Genomic DNA, 17,731 nt, shown 5'->3' on the forward strand with positions numbered 1-17,731 from the left:
ACTGCTTATACTCATGCATGAGAATGTGAGTTAAATTGAAGTGCAAATAGTGTAAATTAAATTCTACATGTTTTTATTGATAAAACAGTGAATAAAAAGATGAATTCTGTACTGGAGGGAGGATACTCCAGCTAGTGCAATAGCCAAGTGTAGGAAATAACAAGTTTTTACAAAAAAAACCCACAACAAGTAATATTATCTGAAACTAATGTAAAAACTTGACATAGGTAATATTTATAGAATGAGTGCTACTATTGCTTAGCCTAGTTGTTGGTAACCTTTAAGTTAAGGTAGAGCTCTCTATTCCAGGTGTCATCATGTGATAACCAGAGGTTGTCAGAAGACCAAAATTCAAAGTGTATCTTCTCCTGAGGAATATATATTTAGTTTTGAGAGACACATCTACCTTTTGAGCATGTGATGGGCACAACTTTTAGTTATTTGAAATGGGGTAACTGTAGTACCTTTTGGAAAAAAACAACACCGGAGATGGGGCTGCCCGGCTGCTCTGAGCCAATTGATAGTTGGCTAATTGCAGATCAGGTGAAGTATTCCTGTAGGTTCTGCCTGGCTCTTTGGTTTATAGATAGGACATTCCTGTAACAGTGAGAAAACTGGAGATGTTTCTTAAAATTGACTGAAAGGCAGGAAGAAGAAAAGGAAAGATGGGACTGTAGGTCTTACTAGTTGAAATTTGTATTAAAATTGGTTACTACCATAAAGCTATTGGTAACTAAAAATAGTGAAGGATGATAAAAACACTTATTTTCAATAAATTGTGGTCTTAAATGTTTTTTTATGTTGAATATCTGTAAATAAACTAACTTGTAAAAATTAAATTCTGAACGTTCTGTTTCGAAGGATGGAAAAATTGAAGCAGAAGACTTTACCAGTAGGCTGTACAGAGAACTTAATTCTTCACCTCAACCTTACCTTGTGCCTTTCCTGAAGGTATCTCATGTTCTGTAGTCTTTATATATTTTTGTGCTTATATATTGGCAGCAAATGAACACAAGCGTGCCTTTTACCAGTGTAGGTGGAATTCCAAAACGGTGTAAATGGCAGTTTTAAATGGTGCATGGTTAGACTTTTGCTTCTGAGTTTGTTAGTATGACTCATTGGCACAGTCAGTAATGTAATTTCTACCATAAAGTTTTCTTTCTGTGACTTATAAGCAATTTCTCTCCATAGCAGCAAACCTATGAACTGATTTATTATCATCTTTTTATTGGAAAGAAAACAAGAGATTGAATGGTACAGAAAATCTGGACAAACTCATACTGTTGCCTGTGCTGTATACCTCTTAGTATGAATAAACAGAAAATTTGTCACCTCTCAATAATAAGTCCCATTTGTCATAAATTTTATAGTAATTGAACACATCTCAAAATTATGTTTGTTCCAAAACATTTACCATTTGAAAATCAGAGGAAGTACAACAGCACTGTAGGGTAAGAATATAACTGCTTGACTAATATATGATTAAGGGTTATAGTTGTAGGTGTGTGTTGACGTTTCTGGGCACCTAAATGCTTTTTCAACCTTGAGCTGTTCATGAGGACAAAAATTGTTACCATAAGAAAATAACTAATGTAAGAATCCAGTAAAACACTGGTCTCTGAGCTGTTCTGAAGTCTTCCCTGGTGTTCCAGTATGTCTTTTAAGCCATCACATGTTATAGCTTGAGAGAGAGATAGATAGGAACACAATCAAGGAAAGCAGCATGGGCTTGGATTGTTAGATACATACCAGGGGGTCCAGATAGGCTTGCATAACCTAGATGCCCTTGATATCCAAGCTTCTACAGCTAAAGGTACTGTCACTCTGTCTGGCTTTAAATGTGAAGTAGCATTGCTGCGTGCACCCCAATCATATTTTCTCAGGTGTGTGCAGGTTGATACAATGGACTGAAATGAAATGCATTGCTTTATACAATTAATGTTTTCTTGTGTGATCTGGGATTAAAATACTCAAAAAAAAAAAAAAAAAAAAAAAATCTTTCCTTCCCTCTTTTCAGAGGAGTTTACCTGCCTTGAGACAGTTAACACCGGACTCTGCAGCTTTCATTCAACAAAGTCAACAGCAGCAGCCAACAACGCAAGCAACGATAGCCACAATTCCGTCTGCGGCAGTGCTTCTAAGCTCCTCAGTTCAGCGCACAGCAGGGAAGGCAACTGCAACTGTAACGAGTACTCTCCAACAACCTGTTATCAGCCTAACACAGCCTACACAAGTTGGTGTTAGTAAACAAGGGCAGTCTACACCACTGGTATGTAAACTGAAGTGCATCATCTGTTATTGCACAGGGTTTTTTTGATAATACAGTGACTTTTCTTTTTAAATTGGTGGTTTAGCTCAATCAGATCTTTGATCTCTTTAAAGAAACTAGCTACTAAGGAAAAAAAAGTGGGATTTAAAATCCATTCTGGATTAAAATAATATAGTATTTCCTATTTTAGCATTAAATACTGGCAGATTGTCTCAGTCACTGCAGATCCTGAGAGCAATGTTCTGGAGGATCTTTTATTCCTCATTTCATAACTTTAACAACTTACGTAAAACATAAATTTACGCCAAAAGAGGAGAAAGAATAACCTTCTTGGGCCTGGACATAACCCAAATAAGAACAATATAATATGCATCACCTTTTTTCCCCGCTTCTCACAGCGAAGCAGCATCTGAGTGTAAGCTTTTTCTAAGATGTGTGTTAATATACATTATTAAATTACTAGGGTTTTTTTTTGCTGCTTAGTACTTCAGTGTTCCCTGTAGAATGTTTGGCATTCATCTGAGCTGCTCTGTCCAGAAATTTTCGAGTAAAATAAAACGGAGAGATCTACTTTGTCAATCCACAAATATTTTTCACTTACTTTGAGAGAAAAACTGGTGATTTTAGCAGTCTTACTGCCTTTATAACCTAGGTTTTATAGAAGGAGGTGGTTAGGAACCTAGCGAAGGAATAAAACCTGAACATTGACTAGTGTTGGATTTACAAGGAAATAGTTTGGCCTTTAACTTAACTATATAAAGTAGTAGCAAAAGAAAGACTTGCAGAGTTAAAGAGATGGAGCTTGCAAAATAGGCAGAGTTGGTAGATTTCTTTACAGTAGTTTGAAAGTAAGTTTTCTGAAAACTAGTTGAGGCCAGAAGACAGGTTTGCATAAATGGCTCTGTAGCATCGTGATGTAACCCTGCTTTTATGCGTTCGTGTTCAGAAGCAGCATGGGTACAGTTGCCTGAGACTCAGTCTAACCTAACAATCGAGCAGTACAAAGCTACATGGCTATAGCTTATGCTGATTCTGGTTGAAAGCGGCATACGTAGAACCAGCTGGATTACCTTCATCGTGCCTCTATTATTTTTATTTCTGGAGTTTGTTCAGGCAGATCCAGTTTGCCTCTGCATCTCTAATGTAGAAACCACAGGCAGAAAATTTTAACTGAACCTTTGTGATTTATAGATGTTTGGGTTTTTTGGTTGGTTTTTTTTTCTCACAGAAATAGGTTACTGATTTCTTTTTTTTTGTGTCACAAAGTGGAATGTTAATCTTCCTGTAAGGTATGATTTATCTAAAGAAATGTTTAAGTACCTTAAAATGTGCTTATTCTAGATCAATGAACAGATGTGTTAAGATCACAACTTACAAGTTGATTGTTAGGGTTTGTTCTTCCCACCTGACTCTTACCCTTAGTTGTGTCTCAGATTGTTTACAGTTTTTTTCTTATTATTTGCAGGTTATCCAACAGTCTCAAAAAGCAGGGACGTTGATAAGGCCTCCACAGGTAACGTTGACACAGACACCAATGGTAGCATTGCGGCAACCGCATAGTCGTATTATGCTCACTACTCCTCAAATTCAACTGAATCAGCTTCAGACAGGTAAGAGGTCAAGGTATTTGATATATGCTATATTTGATAGCATTAACTGAAGTCTGGTTTATGAATGTCAGTTGTTAAATGCCCTGTAGCTTTATGGTGGCTGTTGTACTACTGCTAGAAATCTTTAGTGCATAGTGCCATAGTGGCTGGGGATATACACAAGTCAGGGCAGCATTTACAGCCAGAGAAATTGTTTGGGTACTGGAATTGTGTGGGAGGGTCCTGTTTTGAGTGTGTGAAATGCTGAGACAGGGTCTTTGCACCAGACCCATTGCCATTCCTACCCCTGACTGGCTTGTAAATCTGAACTCTGGTACAGATTTGATGGGGTACAAATCTTGTCTTTCTCCTTGCAGTCCCTGTGGTAAAACCAGCAGTATTACCTGGAAACAAAGCTATTGCCACTGTTTCGACACAAGTAGCTGCTGCTCAGAAGAATAAACTGAAAGAACCGGGGGGAGGCTCTTTTAGGTGAGGAACCACGTGTATTTGTGCCTGTGCTGCCTGGGCAGCCTGCTGAACGCAGGGGGAACCTTTCTGTGTGCTGCGGTGGTGCTGAATCGGACTGGGTAAACTTGCAAGAACTGGAGGGGGATTTTCTGTGGGCAGGTTTGCTACTTCAACAGAGACTTCAGCTGTGGACATACTTGTGCCAGATTGAATTTAGCGTTTAGCTGGCACTAAGGGTAAATACCAAACTTCACAAACAACTCTGTTCCTTCACCTCTCCCAGCTCTGCTTGGGTTATTCGAATGTACAGCCTGCCTTAGTGATGAGTGTTATTGTTTTGGGATAGGGATGTGTCTGGTCTCTTGTTTCTCAGGGTGTTGAAACATTACGTAAGAAAGGATCTTGAGAAAACAGTTAGGAAGTACAAAACTGCCAAAATACTTCTAGTGCTCTTTGGAATCAAATTATGCTAGTTTTATTTTATCATATAATAAAAAAAATAAAACTAAAAAGTGAAATAAAGTATTCAGGTTTACTGTGGAATTCATTATGTGCAGCTATGGTATTGTAGCAGTGAGTGCAGATAATCACTAAATGTGATTATAATGAGTTTTCCTTTCTTAAGGGATGATGATGACATTAACGATGTTGCATCAATGGCTGGAGTCAACCTGTCAGAAGAAAGTGCTCGAATATTGGCAACAAACTCCGAGCTTGTGGGTACACTAACACGGTCCTGTAAAGACGAAACCTTCCTTTTCCCGGCACCTTTACAAAGAAGGATATTAGAAATAGGTATGTTGACTTTTATATTTTTGAACTTTAAGAAAAAAATTTCACTAGTCTTGGGTTTAATTGAAGGCATTTTCCATAGAACTTGATTTGAATAGCTTAATGTTGCTGGAGTAGTTACCTTTTGTATATTCTGATGCTTCTGGGCAATCGTTCAGCTTATGAAAGTGGAATAATGTTAAGAGATAGCAAACCTCTGGAGTCGCCCTCTAAAATGATGACGATTTAACATCAAAATTTCTGGACCTGGTTAAAATTCTGACTGCATAGACTGATAAGGCGTAACAAAAATAATGACGCTTACTTTTTAAAAAATAAATCCAGAAACACTTTTGTCGTGTTTACTTACTAATTTAGAATTGATGGTGGAACAAAAAGCGTTCCTTAATGATTTTTTATATTGTAGTATACAGCATTTATTAATGGATTGTAGATTTTGTTAAGCTAATGTAAACTTTCATACATATGCCTTTTCCTGTTTAATGCTTGTCTGAGAAATACCCAAAAGCCTTATTTTGCAAATGGTATTTAAATTTCCATGTCTGAGATTAGCCACATGTTTAGCTGTATCGTAAAATAACTTTTTACAACTGATTTGTGTCCTGACCGTAGGTAAAAAACATGGAATAACAGAAATCCATCCTGATGTAGTTAGCTATGTATCGCATGCTACACAACAAAGAATACAAAACCTTGTGGAAAAATTATCGGAGACTGCTCAACAAAAGAATATTTCTTACAAGGTAACTGTATTTAATTGCACAATTAAAATGGCAAAATTGCACAAATTCAGCAGGCTGGTGTGTTGGCTGTAATACATGCATTCAGGTGTTCCTCATTCTGTAAAGTCAGGTTGTTTATTCTCTTTGATTCATCTTACATTAATATCTTAATACACATGGGTGACTGGAACTCTTCAGTTGCCTATACAGAGTGGTTTTAAAACAAATGCAGAGAAACTGTGCCCTCCCCTTTATTTATTATGTCAAATATTTAGAATCTGAGTGATTGTACAATCAGATAGGCAGATAAAAGCACTGCTTTGAATTCCCGAGAGAGTGCTATCTGACAGATGTGTGTTCTTAATAAATGCAAATGCCTAAACAGTGTTTAAAGAACCCACACAGCTCTGTGAAGTATGTTCATGAGGTTAAAGCTGTGATGATATTAGTTAGAAGTCAAAATTTGATGATTCATGGAATAGAACAAAATGCTTTTAAGAATTCTAGCTGATTTGACTGCTGTAAATACATCCTTGCTATTTGTTTGAAAAGGACGAAGTGAACATTTGAGCTTTTAAATGTATATGTTCTTCTACAGTGCAGTACAATCTAACAGCTTTGTTAAGAAATGTAATGAGAAACATATTTGCCGTGTTTTCAGGATGATGAAAGATACGAACAAGCAAGTGACGTTCGGGCACAGCTCAAGTTCTTTGAACAACTTGATCAAATAGAAAAGCAGCGTAAAGATGAACAAGAAAGGGAAATTTTAATGCGTGCAGCAAAGGCAAGTGCTTGGATTTCACACACGTTTGCAAAGTGTCATTTTTGACGTCAAAACTGCAGTTTCTTTTCATTCTAAAGCACTTGCAATGAAGGGGAAGACTAATCTTCAAAGATGGAGCTTGATGAATGTGTTCTTCAGCTAGAGCTCTGTTCTGCTTTTCATGGTAAAGCATGTGAGACAGCTTCTTTGCCAGTCTCATTGCATGTTCCCAAATCAAAGTAGGTCTTAAAACTTAGGGGTTTGTACTTTGTGTTGTGAAAAAGATAAATTTTATAGCTTGGTGGTACTCTTAAATAGAATAGAGAGGTTACAGGTATTTTGGAGAGTAGAAATAGATTCAAAAAGATTTTTGCAAGTTGGAGAAGTACAGTAAATAGGAAGCAGTAAATGTAAGCACAAATGTAAGCATTAGACTTTGTAGTTTTAGTCAGTGACCTGAATACGGGTTCAATATGACTAGGCAGGAACACTCTAGAAATAATTCACAAAACAACTTAAAGTTTCTGTTGGGTTTGTGGTCTCCTAAGAGTTGATAACGTCAAAATCCAGTTTTTGTAGTGCAGTGCAAGTTGTGAACTGGTTCCTGTTGGACCTGAGCTTGAATACTCAATCCAGTTTTTGGGCCCTACACAAAGTAGACTTCAGGAGGAAATTAATTTAAAGGTCTAGAAAATGTGACCTATAAAGTAAGATTAGAGAGTAAATCCATTTACTTCAGAAGAAAAAAGACTGGGGTGAGACATAAGTCTTCATGACTGTGCTTTGCACATTCATGTAATTCAGTTTGCTGCACTTAAAATGCAGCAGGAAAGACATAGGTTAATCGTTAGGAAAAGCGTAGTATTTTAAGGATACTTGAGCACTGAAATAAAATAGTTGATATTGTTGCTGGTCTAAAGAATGTATGGGATTAACAACAGTCAGGATTTGTTTGAATATAGTTAGTCTTGCTTTATGTGAGAGTACAGATGAAAGACTGTCTTGAAGTTCTTAGTGTTTTCAGTTTTATTTTTTTCCAAGAAGTTAACTAAGACAACTGATATACGTAGCAAAACCCCCTAACTGGTGAATGTGTGTTAATAGTATTAGACAATAAAGTTTGCCGAAATTTTATGTTCTGTTACTTTCGTTCTGGTGAGGTTGAACCTCAAATACTGTGTTTTTTTGGGGCTTGGCCCTGCAGGACAGACCCTGAGGGGCTGGAGCGTGTCCAGGGCTGGGAACGGGGCTGGGGAAGGGGCTGGGGCACAAGGCTGGTGGGGAGCGGCTGGGGGCACTGGGGGGCTCAGCCTGGGCAGCAGGAGGCTGAGGGGGGCTGAGGGCTCTCTCCAGCTGCCTGACAGGAGGGGGTGGGCAGGGGGGGTCGGTCTCTCCCCCAGGTAACAAGCGGCAGGACAAGAGCAAACGGCCTCCAGTTGCGCCAGGGGAGGTTTAGGTTGGCTATTAGGGAAAATTCCTTCCCCAGAGGGTGGCCCAGCACTGGGACAGGCTGCCCAGGGACATGGTGGAGTCACCAGCCCTGGGGGGGTTAAAGGACACGTAGATGTGGCGCTCAGGGACGTGGGTTAGTGGTGGGCTTGGCAGCACCTGGTTAACGGTTGGGCTCAATGACCTTAAGGGTCTTTTTGGACCTAAATGGTTCTATTATTTGAAAAATACGATGAATAGAAGTAATTGTAGGTGCTTAAGTGAAATGGGCAATTGCTAATGTAAATGGTCTGTTGGTCAGCGGTAGTTTGTTCCAATTGGAATCTGAATTGTGTGTAGGTATAGCAGAAAGATATGTTCTTAGTAAGTGCGTAGTTACACAGCAAGGGGAGGAATTTTTCCACAAAGTACAGGTCTAATTCCTTTTTTCATATGCAAAGTGTGTGCATTTCAATTCAGATCTGTGCAATTTTTTTGTAATGGTTTTGTTTAAGGCATTAACGCTTAGCTATTGCTTTGCTATTTTTAATAAAGCTGAAAAAGGGAATGCTTTTTCAAAAGTAGGTATCTGAAACTAGGAAATGGAAAACTACTTTTAATTTCTGGAAATGCTTTCCCCTGTTGCCCTCTCTGGGAGCTGTAGGTATTCTCTGTTTCCTGCTGAAGTTTAAGAAAAACTTTCATGTGCTATGTAAAACTTAGAGTCTTTAACTGCTTTTGTAACCAAATTTATTTTTCTTTCTTTTTCTCCAACCATTCCATGTTCCTCCTTTATCAACATAGTCTCGATCTCGACAAGAAGATCCAGAACAGCTTAGATTGAAACAGAAGGCCAAGGAGGTAAGTGTTCACCTTAACATGAACTTTTATTTTGGAAATTGAAAGAAAAATAATTAACTCTGTTTGTTCCGGCAAATGCAGATGCAGCAACAAGAGCTAGCACAGATGAGACAGAGGGATGCCAACTTGACTGCATTAGCTGCAATCGGTCCCAGAAAGAAAAGAAAACTAGATTCATCAGGATCTGGATCAGGGACAGAGGTACAGTGTAATTGTAATCTTTGGTTTTGCTGCATCAGCCTCTGTAAAAAATCTTTCTGTTCAGAGCTTTTTCCCTAGTTTGTGGAAGTTTTCTGAGCAGCAGAAGTGTATTTTATGTTCAGATTTGTTTGCTCCAAAGCTGGGATCAATTTTTAATGTCTGTGTGGTGGCATAAGGAATAGAATTTGATTTGTCATTCCCCGATTCATGGAACTAGAGGAATGTTAGAAAAGCCACTGCTGTTCTCTCAAGTCTCTGCTTTTTTGGACCTTCGTAGTTTTGAGAAGAGATTGTTGTGGTTGTAGCCAGTCTAACTAAAACAAGTGCAGAGTAATGCTGCTGAGGTGGGTGCAGTGGTAGAATTGAATCACTGCTAAATTAGACAGCTGTAGCTTCAGGTTATAGGAACTTGCCTAATTTCTTTCTTCAGCTCTTGATTTGCCTTAGTTTTAGCTGTCTCTACAGCAGATTAGTTTGACGAATTCCATCTGATCACGATGATCTTGAATGTCCTTTGTATATTCTGCTGTTCAGTCTGGCCTTTTAAAAACTCTGCAAAATACTGTTAGTATGCTCGGTATCTGGTTAGTTTAATTTTAGTCTACCAATCTACCCAAATTTAAATTATCTGTTGTATTTCTAAACAAGTTAATAAACATGAAATGGTATAAAATCGCTTTCTGTATGGAAGACATCCAATGTGGGATTTCTCTAGTGTTTAAAAAGAACCAAATCTTCTTAAAAGTTGAATTTTCAGGGCCAAAAGCTCTCTTCATAACTTGAGGATTTTTCCCTGCAGAGTTTTGTGACTAACAGCAAGTGACAGGATAGGAATAGTTTCATAATTTTGATTATTACTCCCTGACCACTTCAAATTTTCAGTGATGAAGCATTTATACTGTAGAAAAGCCTCTTGTTTCAAAAGAATTCACCTTGTTTTGTACTGAATTGCTAGAAGCAATAATTTCTATGTGCTTGATATAAAACGTTAGAGAACAATCTGAATAGTAGTAAATGTTTTTATTTATAAAAAAATCAAGCCTCGAGCATCTTTCAAAGTAGTTCTGAAATTTACTAAAATGCCTGTTTCTGATAATAAGACTTACTTTTATGTAAGTTGACAAATTACGGTGTTAAAGGCTTATAAATGTAGTTTAAAATTATAAAACTCACAGAATGTGGCACTTCCACAAGATAGATGTGTATATAAATGAAGTTGTCTCTGAGGAATATGCCCAAGTATCTCATGCAGCGTTAATGTTGGCATTGCTTACTTATGCATGCTCAACTGTGCAATGTTAATAGTCTGTTAATGTCAGGTTATGGAATGTATTTTACATCTACTGTGAACACGTGCTTGTATTTCATCTAAATCTGACTAATTTCATTATCCCATATTAATCACTTACTGGTTAACCAATTAACTACAGGTTCCCTGGAAATCTAATCTTTTTGTCTGTTTAATTAAGAACCAGTTGCTTTTGATCTGATACTCACAGCTGTGCTTTGGCTGCTGTGTTACTTGACATTTTTAAATTGAGCTCCACTTGTCACCATTTGTGTACAGTTTGTAGTTAAGGCATATCACAAGAAGTGTGGAAAATAAGGTTTGTCATTACTTAGACACAGATTTGTAAATGCAAGCTTTTGATGTCTAGGGATGCTGAATCTTAATTACATGTAAAATCACTTCTAAGTAGTAATTGTACTGTTTTGTTTCAAAATTCAACAAAACAGGTTGCTGTTGGTTTTAGAGCTTTGTGTCAGTGTGATTTTATTGAAAGTTACCAAAAAGCATCTTAACTTACTCCATGCCTACAGGAGTAGCATAGTTTTGTGCCTTCAAAGACTCCTGAAATTTTACCATTGCGTTTGAAGTATTATAGTCTGCGTAATAAAATCAGGCTTGAGCTTCTACTAAAGAGTATTTAACCCCCCCCAAATTAAAAGTCCTTCCAGCCATTCTTTCTGTTGTCTTGTTATAGTCATATGTATATATTCGAGAAAATTTAGTTAGCATCCAGTGCTCTCCTGCATCTTCTAATTTCCATTGCAGTTGATGTACAACTTACATGCCTAATTTCCAAGTGCCTTAAAATACCCCTTTGAAAATCCAGCCTTTAAACTATGTTCTAACTACAGGATTTCAGTGATTTGATGCTCACTGGTTCAACAGGTAACTTGCTTGAGTAACAAAAGTCTGACTTCACTGTTAGCAGTGTGGTGAAGCAGTAACACCTGCACTGAGCACGGTATACTACTAACCCAGAGAGAGTAATTTCTAGCACAGGTTTAGATTTGTTTCTTAGTAATGTGCACTGATCATAAATATACTACTTCCACGAGTAGAGAGGACTGTATTAGTGTGAGCCTCAGCAGCTTGTTCACACGGCTTTTGCACTACTCTTAAGTTTTTGCTTTTTTCAAGTCTGGGGTATTCTTATTTAGAACAATATTTTAAAATTCTCAAACTTTTAGGCAGATAAATTTTTATTCACTAGTGGAGCGTGTTTTGACCTTCTGGTGTCACTAAATATTGAAGTTTCATTAAAAATGAAAAGAAAACGTTGTTCTAGTAAACTGGAGGAAAGAAAAGAATCCATAGATAAGCCACAGAAGTATAACCTGTGCCTAGTCACTCAGAACACCTTCATTGTTTCCATAAATACACAGAGAGCAAGGCATAGGCAACAGGCAACTGCCAGAAAGACTCCGGACTTTAAAAATTCGCGGTGAAAGCTGGATTTTCGGTCTCTGTGTGCCATCTACTGGTGCCTGTGCCATCCTGCTGCCACAGCCGGGAGGCAGGGAGGGTGGAGGATGGATGCTTCAGCGCGGTTTGGGTCGCTGATGCTCTGAGCCGCGCTGCTCTTTAGCTGTCCTTGCTGGACCGTGCCCTTCTGGCAGCTGCCAGCCAGGCTGCGTCCCTCTGGCACCAGGATCACTTTTGCGGTACCATGTGTGCAGGATGTGATCAAATCCAAGTCTTCACTGGAAGAGAAAGATACCTTGTTACTATGTGGTATTCCTGATGATTCTGATGGCTGATAGCTTTAAAGCACTCCAGGATTTCCTTGCTTGTGGAAAGGAAAGCATAAAAGTTGTAGAATTGCATTAATTGTATGTATCCTACCAGAACGGTGATTTCTGCAAGTGAAAATGTGTGGCGTTAGCCCCAGCAGACTTGCTTTATAACTCACTTAACGGGCAGTTTACATCTAAACAGCTGAAGGATGTGGGTATCACTGAAGATATTGAACGATTTTTTAAATTTTTTTTTTCCTCCTGGTTGTTTGTTTTGAAGTGACAGATACAATAACACGCTATTTATCTCATTAGTTTGGATGGAAAACTACCAGTGCGTCCCAGAGGGCTAAGTATTGCTGAATGATGGAGAAGAGTTCAGAGATCGTTAGGGAATCTCTTGGCTGTGTCTAGGATAGCTGCTTCTTAATATAATCCAGACCTTGGTTACAGCTGTTGTCACCAAAAGGAGAGCTCATGGCACCCTAACCATGAAGTAAAGGGATCTAGGACATTATTCAAGACCTTGTGGTCCAGGGCATAGGACTGCTGCCCAGTTCATCAAGAACTGCAGGGCTACCCTTGGATCTGTATACCAGCCTTGTGAAGATTATGGTCTCTTCCGTTTTGGTTGCTGGGATTGCCTACTGTTAGTGCCTTCCTAAAGATAAGAGCAGTGCTTTGGGTTTTTTCTGACTATATGAAATGCCACTGAATACTTCTGGTTGTTCAACTGTTATTTATAAAAAAGAATTAAACCCAAATCTCTGATCTGGTAGTGTACAGCATACTGTTTGGTAGCTTCCTGTACGTAGTCACTTAGTTCTTACTTTGCATGTTTTCTCTGAACAGTTTTGGAATATCCGGGCACTGGCATGTTCTGATTTATCTGTTCTCATTTCCAGGGATCTGGTTCAAGTGCAGCAGTCCCAGGCAGCTCTGGAGTTGGAACAACCAGACAGTTTACGCGACAAAGGATAACGCGGGTGAACCTCAGGGACCTCATATTTTGTTTAGAAAATGAGCGAGAGACAAGCCATTCACTATTGCTATATAAAGCATTCCTTAAGTAAAATGGAAAAGATCAAGGTATTTTTGACGGAGAGACGCCTGAGGACATTTTTTAATATATTTGCAAATTACGCCTTTTTGTAACAAGCAAATGGGATATTGTTTAAAAAACAACCACCTCTTTACATGGAACAGTTTTATATTCCTGTTTATAAATAAACTCTTCAGTATAAGAGAAATACGTTTCTGTAACAGTGAGGATACTTACAAGGCCTGTGGATACTATAAAAGGACAATTAAATTTTAACTCATCTCTTGATTGAGTGGCCTTCTTGCCAAACAAGCCATATATAAAGACTGACGGAATCGTTTAGCAAATAACTAGCTACCCTTTGTCAGCCCTGTAGCAGTTTCGACATTAATTGTGCATTTTAGTTCAGTTTTATTCAACTAAATCAATTACATAGGATATGTCTACAGCAGATGACCTCATTTCATTTAGCTTTTTTTTATACAGTCAGTTAGCAAAGCAAACTGATTTTTTTTTTAAGAATATTTATCTTTCCCCAAAATGTTCAAAATCTAGAGGGATATACAATTAATTTTAAACATAACCTCAATTTTAATCACATTATTGCTTATTAGAGGCCCTGAAATCCCATAAAGGAGGGTTACTTCTGAATGTTTTAGCAGCATCTGTAAAAATGCATTTTATTTGCTATAGTTTGTAAAGCTGTAAAGTTAAAAAAGGAAAAAAAGGAAAAAAAGAGAAACCTTTTCAGCATAAATATATTTTACTTGCACTGTGTTTTTTAGCTAAAGTGAAAGCTTAGATTAAATAAAATCAGAGTTGAGAGGAATCATCAAAAGACTGTTTCTCAGTGTGAATCAAGTGTCGAAAAATGGTTGGTGTATTTTGTCAGTAATTGTACATAATTTTTGGCACATAACATAAAAATGGCTATGTAAACTATAATTATTTTGCTAAAAGACTGTATGCAAGCTGTGGGCCTACTTTAAAGATGTCCAGAGCAAAGTCCCTTCTTTGTACCTATTTTTTTATTACAAATATACTAATTGGTTCTTTATATTTTCAGAGGTTATTGTATTAAATTGTCTATTGATAGTACTTTTATGACTGTAAATACTTTGGCTTTCTTTGTGTGAACTCTCATGGTAGAATTTAACTCTCTTGCGTGTAAACTGAATGCTGATCAGTATTTTTATCAACACCTGACAACTGTTACACCCCTTTTATTTCGTCTTTTAGGAAATCCTGTCTTTCCATTTTTTTTCATGTAAATTTTGCACAGTTACTTGTTCATATGTAAATATTTTACTTTCAAAAATGAAGTTTTTAATTGCTATTGTTTTATATAGGATTGAAAGAAAATTAACTCCTTTATTAAAAACAAATTTATCTGTATTTGCTAATGTATTTTTCTCTCTAAATCTTTTCTCATCTTGGATTTATTTTTCTTGGTACAGTAAAAGATTAGTCTACTTGAGGGGTTGCCGTTTCCTAAAGATGCACTTTGGGTTTTTTTTTTTAATATTGTTTTGTTTTGTCAATATTTTGGAGGTACGTAACTTTGTGACTCTCTACATCTCATTGTCTTGGGGGATCTTGGACTAAGATCAGTGGATAGTGGGTTTGATTTTGTTTTTTAAGCAGGGAAACTTTCTGAAGAGATTGTAAAAGTATTTTGGTTTTGTCTAGTGAAGGTCTGATAAAACACTCTCTCCTTGAGCACAACCTGTTTCCTCAAACACAATTAACTGTGGTGGCTTTCAGAAGGGGTGACGTAAAACACAGAATTTGGAGCACAGCTGTGGAAGGATATAATCAGGGAGATGCTTTAAGTTTGTTAACGTGAAAATCTGAGAAGGTGTCTTTCTCGTGCTTTCTGTCGCAAGCAGCTTCAAAAAGTAATAATTCACAACTGCGAGGGCCTAATCCTGCTATTAGGTAAATGGAAAAATCACATTAATTTGGTAATTATTTTTTGGATACAGACAAACCTTTCTACAGACTACAACCTGCTGTTGCACCGGCACCCAGCCCGGCACTGACTTGGTCCCATTGTCTCTGGAAAAACAGATTAGCCTGAAGTGATGTACTGGCCTGGCGCTGCGCGTGGCACTGACTACAAGATTTTAATTGTTTGTAAACGCCAAACTGTCTTTCAAGTTGCATAATGTTATTAAGTGGAAAGAAAACAACTTTGACTTTTGGAAGAAACACTGTTGTAGCCTTTCTTTAACTGTAACGAGTGTTGGTTGTAAATGTTAATCATCGCTGGACGGAGCACAGGATCTGCAAAGCTGTGGCAGGTTAAGTTGGGAAATAGCAAGTTGGAGGTAAGGCATGTTTGAAAAATTGAAGTTATGACATGGTGTGCTGTACTTCGCGCTCCCTCTTTGGTAGAGGTAGTAGCTTAGAAATATGCTGGAGAGGCCAAGGCATTTAGGAGAGAGGAATCTTCTATAAGACCATAGCTCTTGGCTTTGTTTTAAATACAAACAACATGGTTTTTAAGTGCACAGTCAGCCCTTCCCTCCATATAGTTTTTCTCAGCTTTTTAAAATTTCCCTTCTTTTAGTCCTGAAGAGCTGTTGGTGTCCACCTCCCTCCAGTAGTTCGAGTTCGTGTAGTTTTTGGCTGGGATATTGGCACTTTATTGTTGGTGCTGGAGTGGACAGTGCCTCGTAGCTGTGGGCATGCTGCTGAGGAGCTGTTCTCATGGCTTAGCAGTTGTTGAATTTGTGGTTTTTTTTTTAAATGATAAAAATGGTATCTATTTTTGAAGCTGCTCGGAAGCTTTACGTTTCAGAGCAAAGTCACAGCTGAGGGAGGAGGGGTGGCGTTTACAGGGCAATGCATGTGTACAGCAGCACTTCTCTTGTGCATTAGTGACCTCTAAGGAGAAAAGCTGGTTCTTTTCTGGCCCCTGCTCTTGCACAGCTCCGCCAAAGAGTGAGGGTTAAATTTGCAAAGGAATTTCCTGTCCCTTTTCTTTGCCCTCTTCATCCAAAGACTGATGCAACTTCTTTGTAGTGCCCTCAAAACTGAGGGTGCGTGCATTGAAGATGGCCACAGCTGGGAGGCTCTCTCTCTCTCTCTCTCTGTGTGTCTACAATGGTTTATTTTACTTTTTTTTGTAATGCCACTTCCAGCTCAGTGTTGGGGACAGCTTGCTTCTCTCTTGCCTGTAAGTTTACCAGCATTCATGTATGTGACCTAGAGGTGGGCTTTCTACCCTGTTGTACAGGAGTCTAGATGTCTCTGTATTTTTTTAACACCTTTGATTAGTGCATAGCTGGAATGTTCCTGAACTACTGGTAACATTCCCTTCCTAGCACAAAAATTCAACAGAACAAACAGGATATAATAAGGTACCCTGAATTCAGCCTGTTTTTTGTATTTCATGGGCATGTAATTAAATAGATGTGTTTTCATCTATGAAATACACAGTGAGAGATGCATGCATGAATGCTCTGATAAATGCCATCAAACAATAACTAAGATTTTACTGGAGATTTTCATGTGATCCAAGAAATTCCCCATACTTCTGAGATCGTCTGAATTACAAATAATGGTGTGAGAAGTCTAATGCCATTCTAATCTTCACCATATTCATATGTTCACGGTTATTTTTCCATCTGCAGGGAAGAGTCTTAACCTTTGGGGGTAGGTTGGCAGCTTGGCTGGGCACACAGCTGTAATCATGGTTCCAGCAGTAGTGCTTCCCGGGAGCGTGTGTCCAGCCGTCCAGGTAAGTGTGCAAACCCTTACAGCTGTGTGTTCCAAGTGGGAGGGATCCCTTCTTTGAAGATTTCCAGTGTTCGCGCAAGGATTTTTACACATCTGGGCTTTAGGCAAGTGCAGGCCAGCCAAATGGATTGAAATGGGGTATAAAGTGCAGAGAGGAAAATGTTCAGGTACTGGGGGTTGATCCTAATCTTTAGGTTTTTGGAAATGTTATGCAAGCAGCACTGCACGTAAGGCTGGCTTCTGGGTATTTGGGGAGGTTTTTTGGCAAGTGATGTTCCCTGTTTGTGAAAGTTGCCAGGCTGGCAGATATGGAAGATGTTTGTTTGCTGAAGGGATGAACTGGGAGGGCAGCACGCTGCTGCCCGCTCTGCCTTGCTGACCTGCCTTTAACTTGCCTAACATGTGCCACCTCTGTAGGTGAGTGTCCAGGTCCTCCCAGTTGGAGTACCCTGCAGGCTGCCGGTGGGACTGGACTTCAGATTGCATTTTAATAGCACAGATCTGCCCCTCTGCTGCAAAGCTGCCACAGCCCAAACCTGCCCTCTCAGCTCTTCCCTTGCCACCCGGGCACGGTTTGCACCAGAGACTGAGGAGCAAGCCAGCACTCCTTTATTTTGGTGGTGTTATTACTCAGTGGCATACTGAGCTGTGAGAAAGGCAGCGAGTTCTTTAGAACTTGCTTTTAGGAATTCAGTTACGGTCAAGGTATTCCTGTGGCTCCAGAGGGAAACTTGCTCTGTGCTGCTGCAGACGTGGGAGTGTGAGCAGGAGCTCGGGGCGCGCGGCAGGGGAGGCTTTGTGCTTCATAGCTGCTACCTGATT

General features: G+C 38.8%; 1 protein-coding gene across 1 annotated transcript in view; it reads left to right on the top strand.

The window, feature by feature from the left end:
- The window catches only part of TAF4 (TATA-box binding protein associated factor 4), a 39,885-nt gene extending 25,325 nt beyond the window's left edge, over positions 1–14,560 (top strand). The window contains exons 7-16 of the mRNA XM_040608851.1: positions 862–951; positions 2,018–2,269; positions 3,735–3,879; positions 4,236–4,350; positions 4,955–5,124; positions 5,734–5,864; positions 6,505–6,630; positions 8,842–8,898; positions 8,980–9,099; positions 13,029–14,560. Of these exons, the coding sequence (XP_040464785.1) occupies positions 862–951; positions 2,018–2,269; positions 3,735–3,879; positions 4,236–4,350; positions 4,955–5,124; positions 5,734–5,864; positions 6,505–6,630; positions 8,842–8,898; positions 8,980–9,099; positions 13,029–13,196 (1,374 nt within the window). The 3' untranslated portion in view covers positions 13,197–14,560. The remainder of the gene's footprint in view (positions 1–861; positions 952–2,017; positions 2,270–3,734; positions 3,880–4,235; positions 4,351–4,954; positions 5,125–5,733; positions 5,865–6,504; positions 6,631–8,841; positions 8,899–8,979; positions 9,100–13,028) is intronic.
- Positions 14,561–17,731: the final 3,171 nt, after the last annotated feature.

This window comes from Falco naumanni, chromosome 10, assembly GCF_017639655.2.
Source record: "Falco naumanni isolate bFalNau1 chromosome 10, bFalNau1.pat, whole genome shotgun sequence".
NCBI classification, from domain to species: Eukaryota; Metazoa; Chordata; class Aves; order Falconiformes; family Falconidae; genus Falco; species Falco naumanni.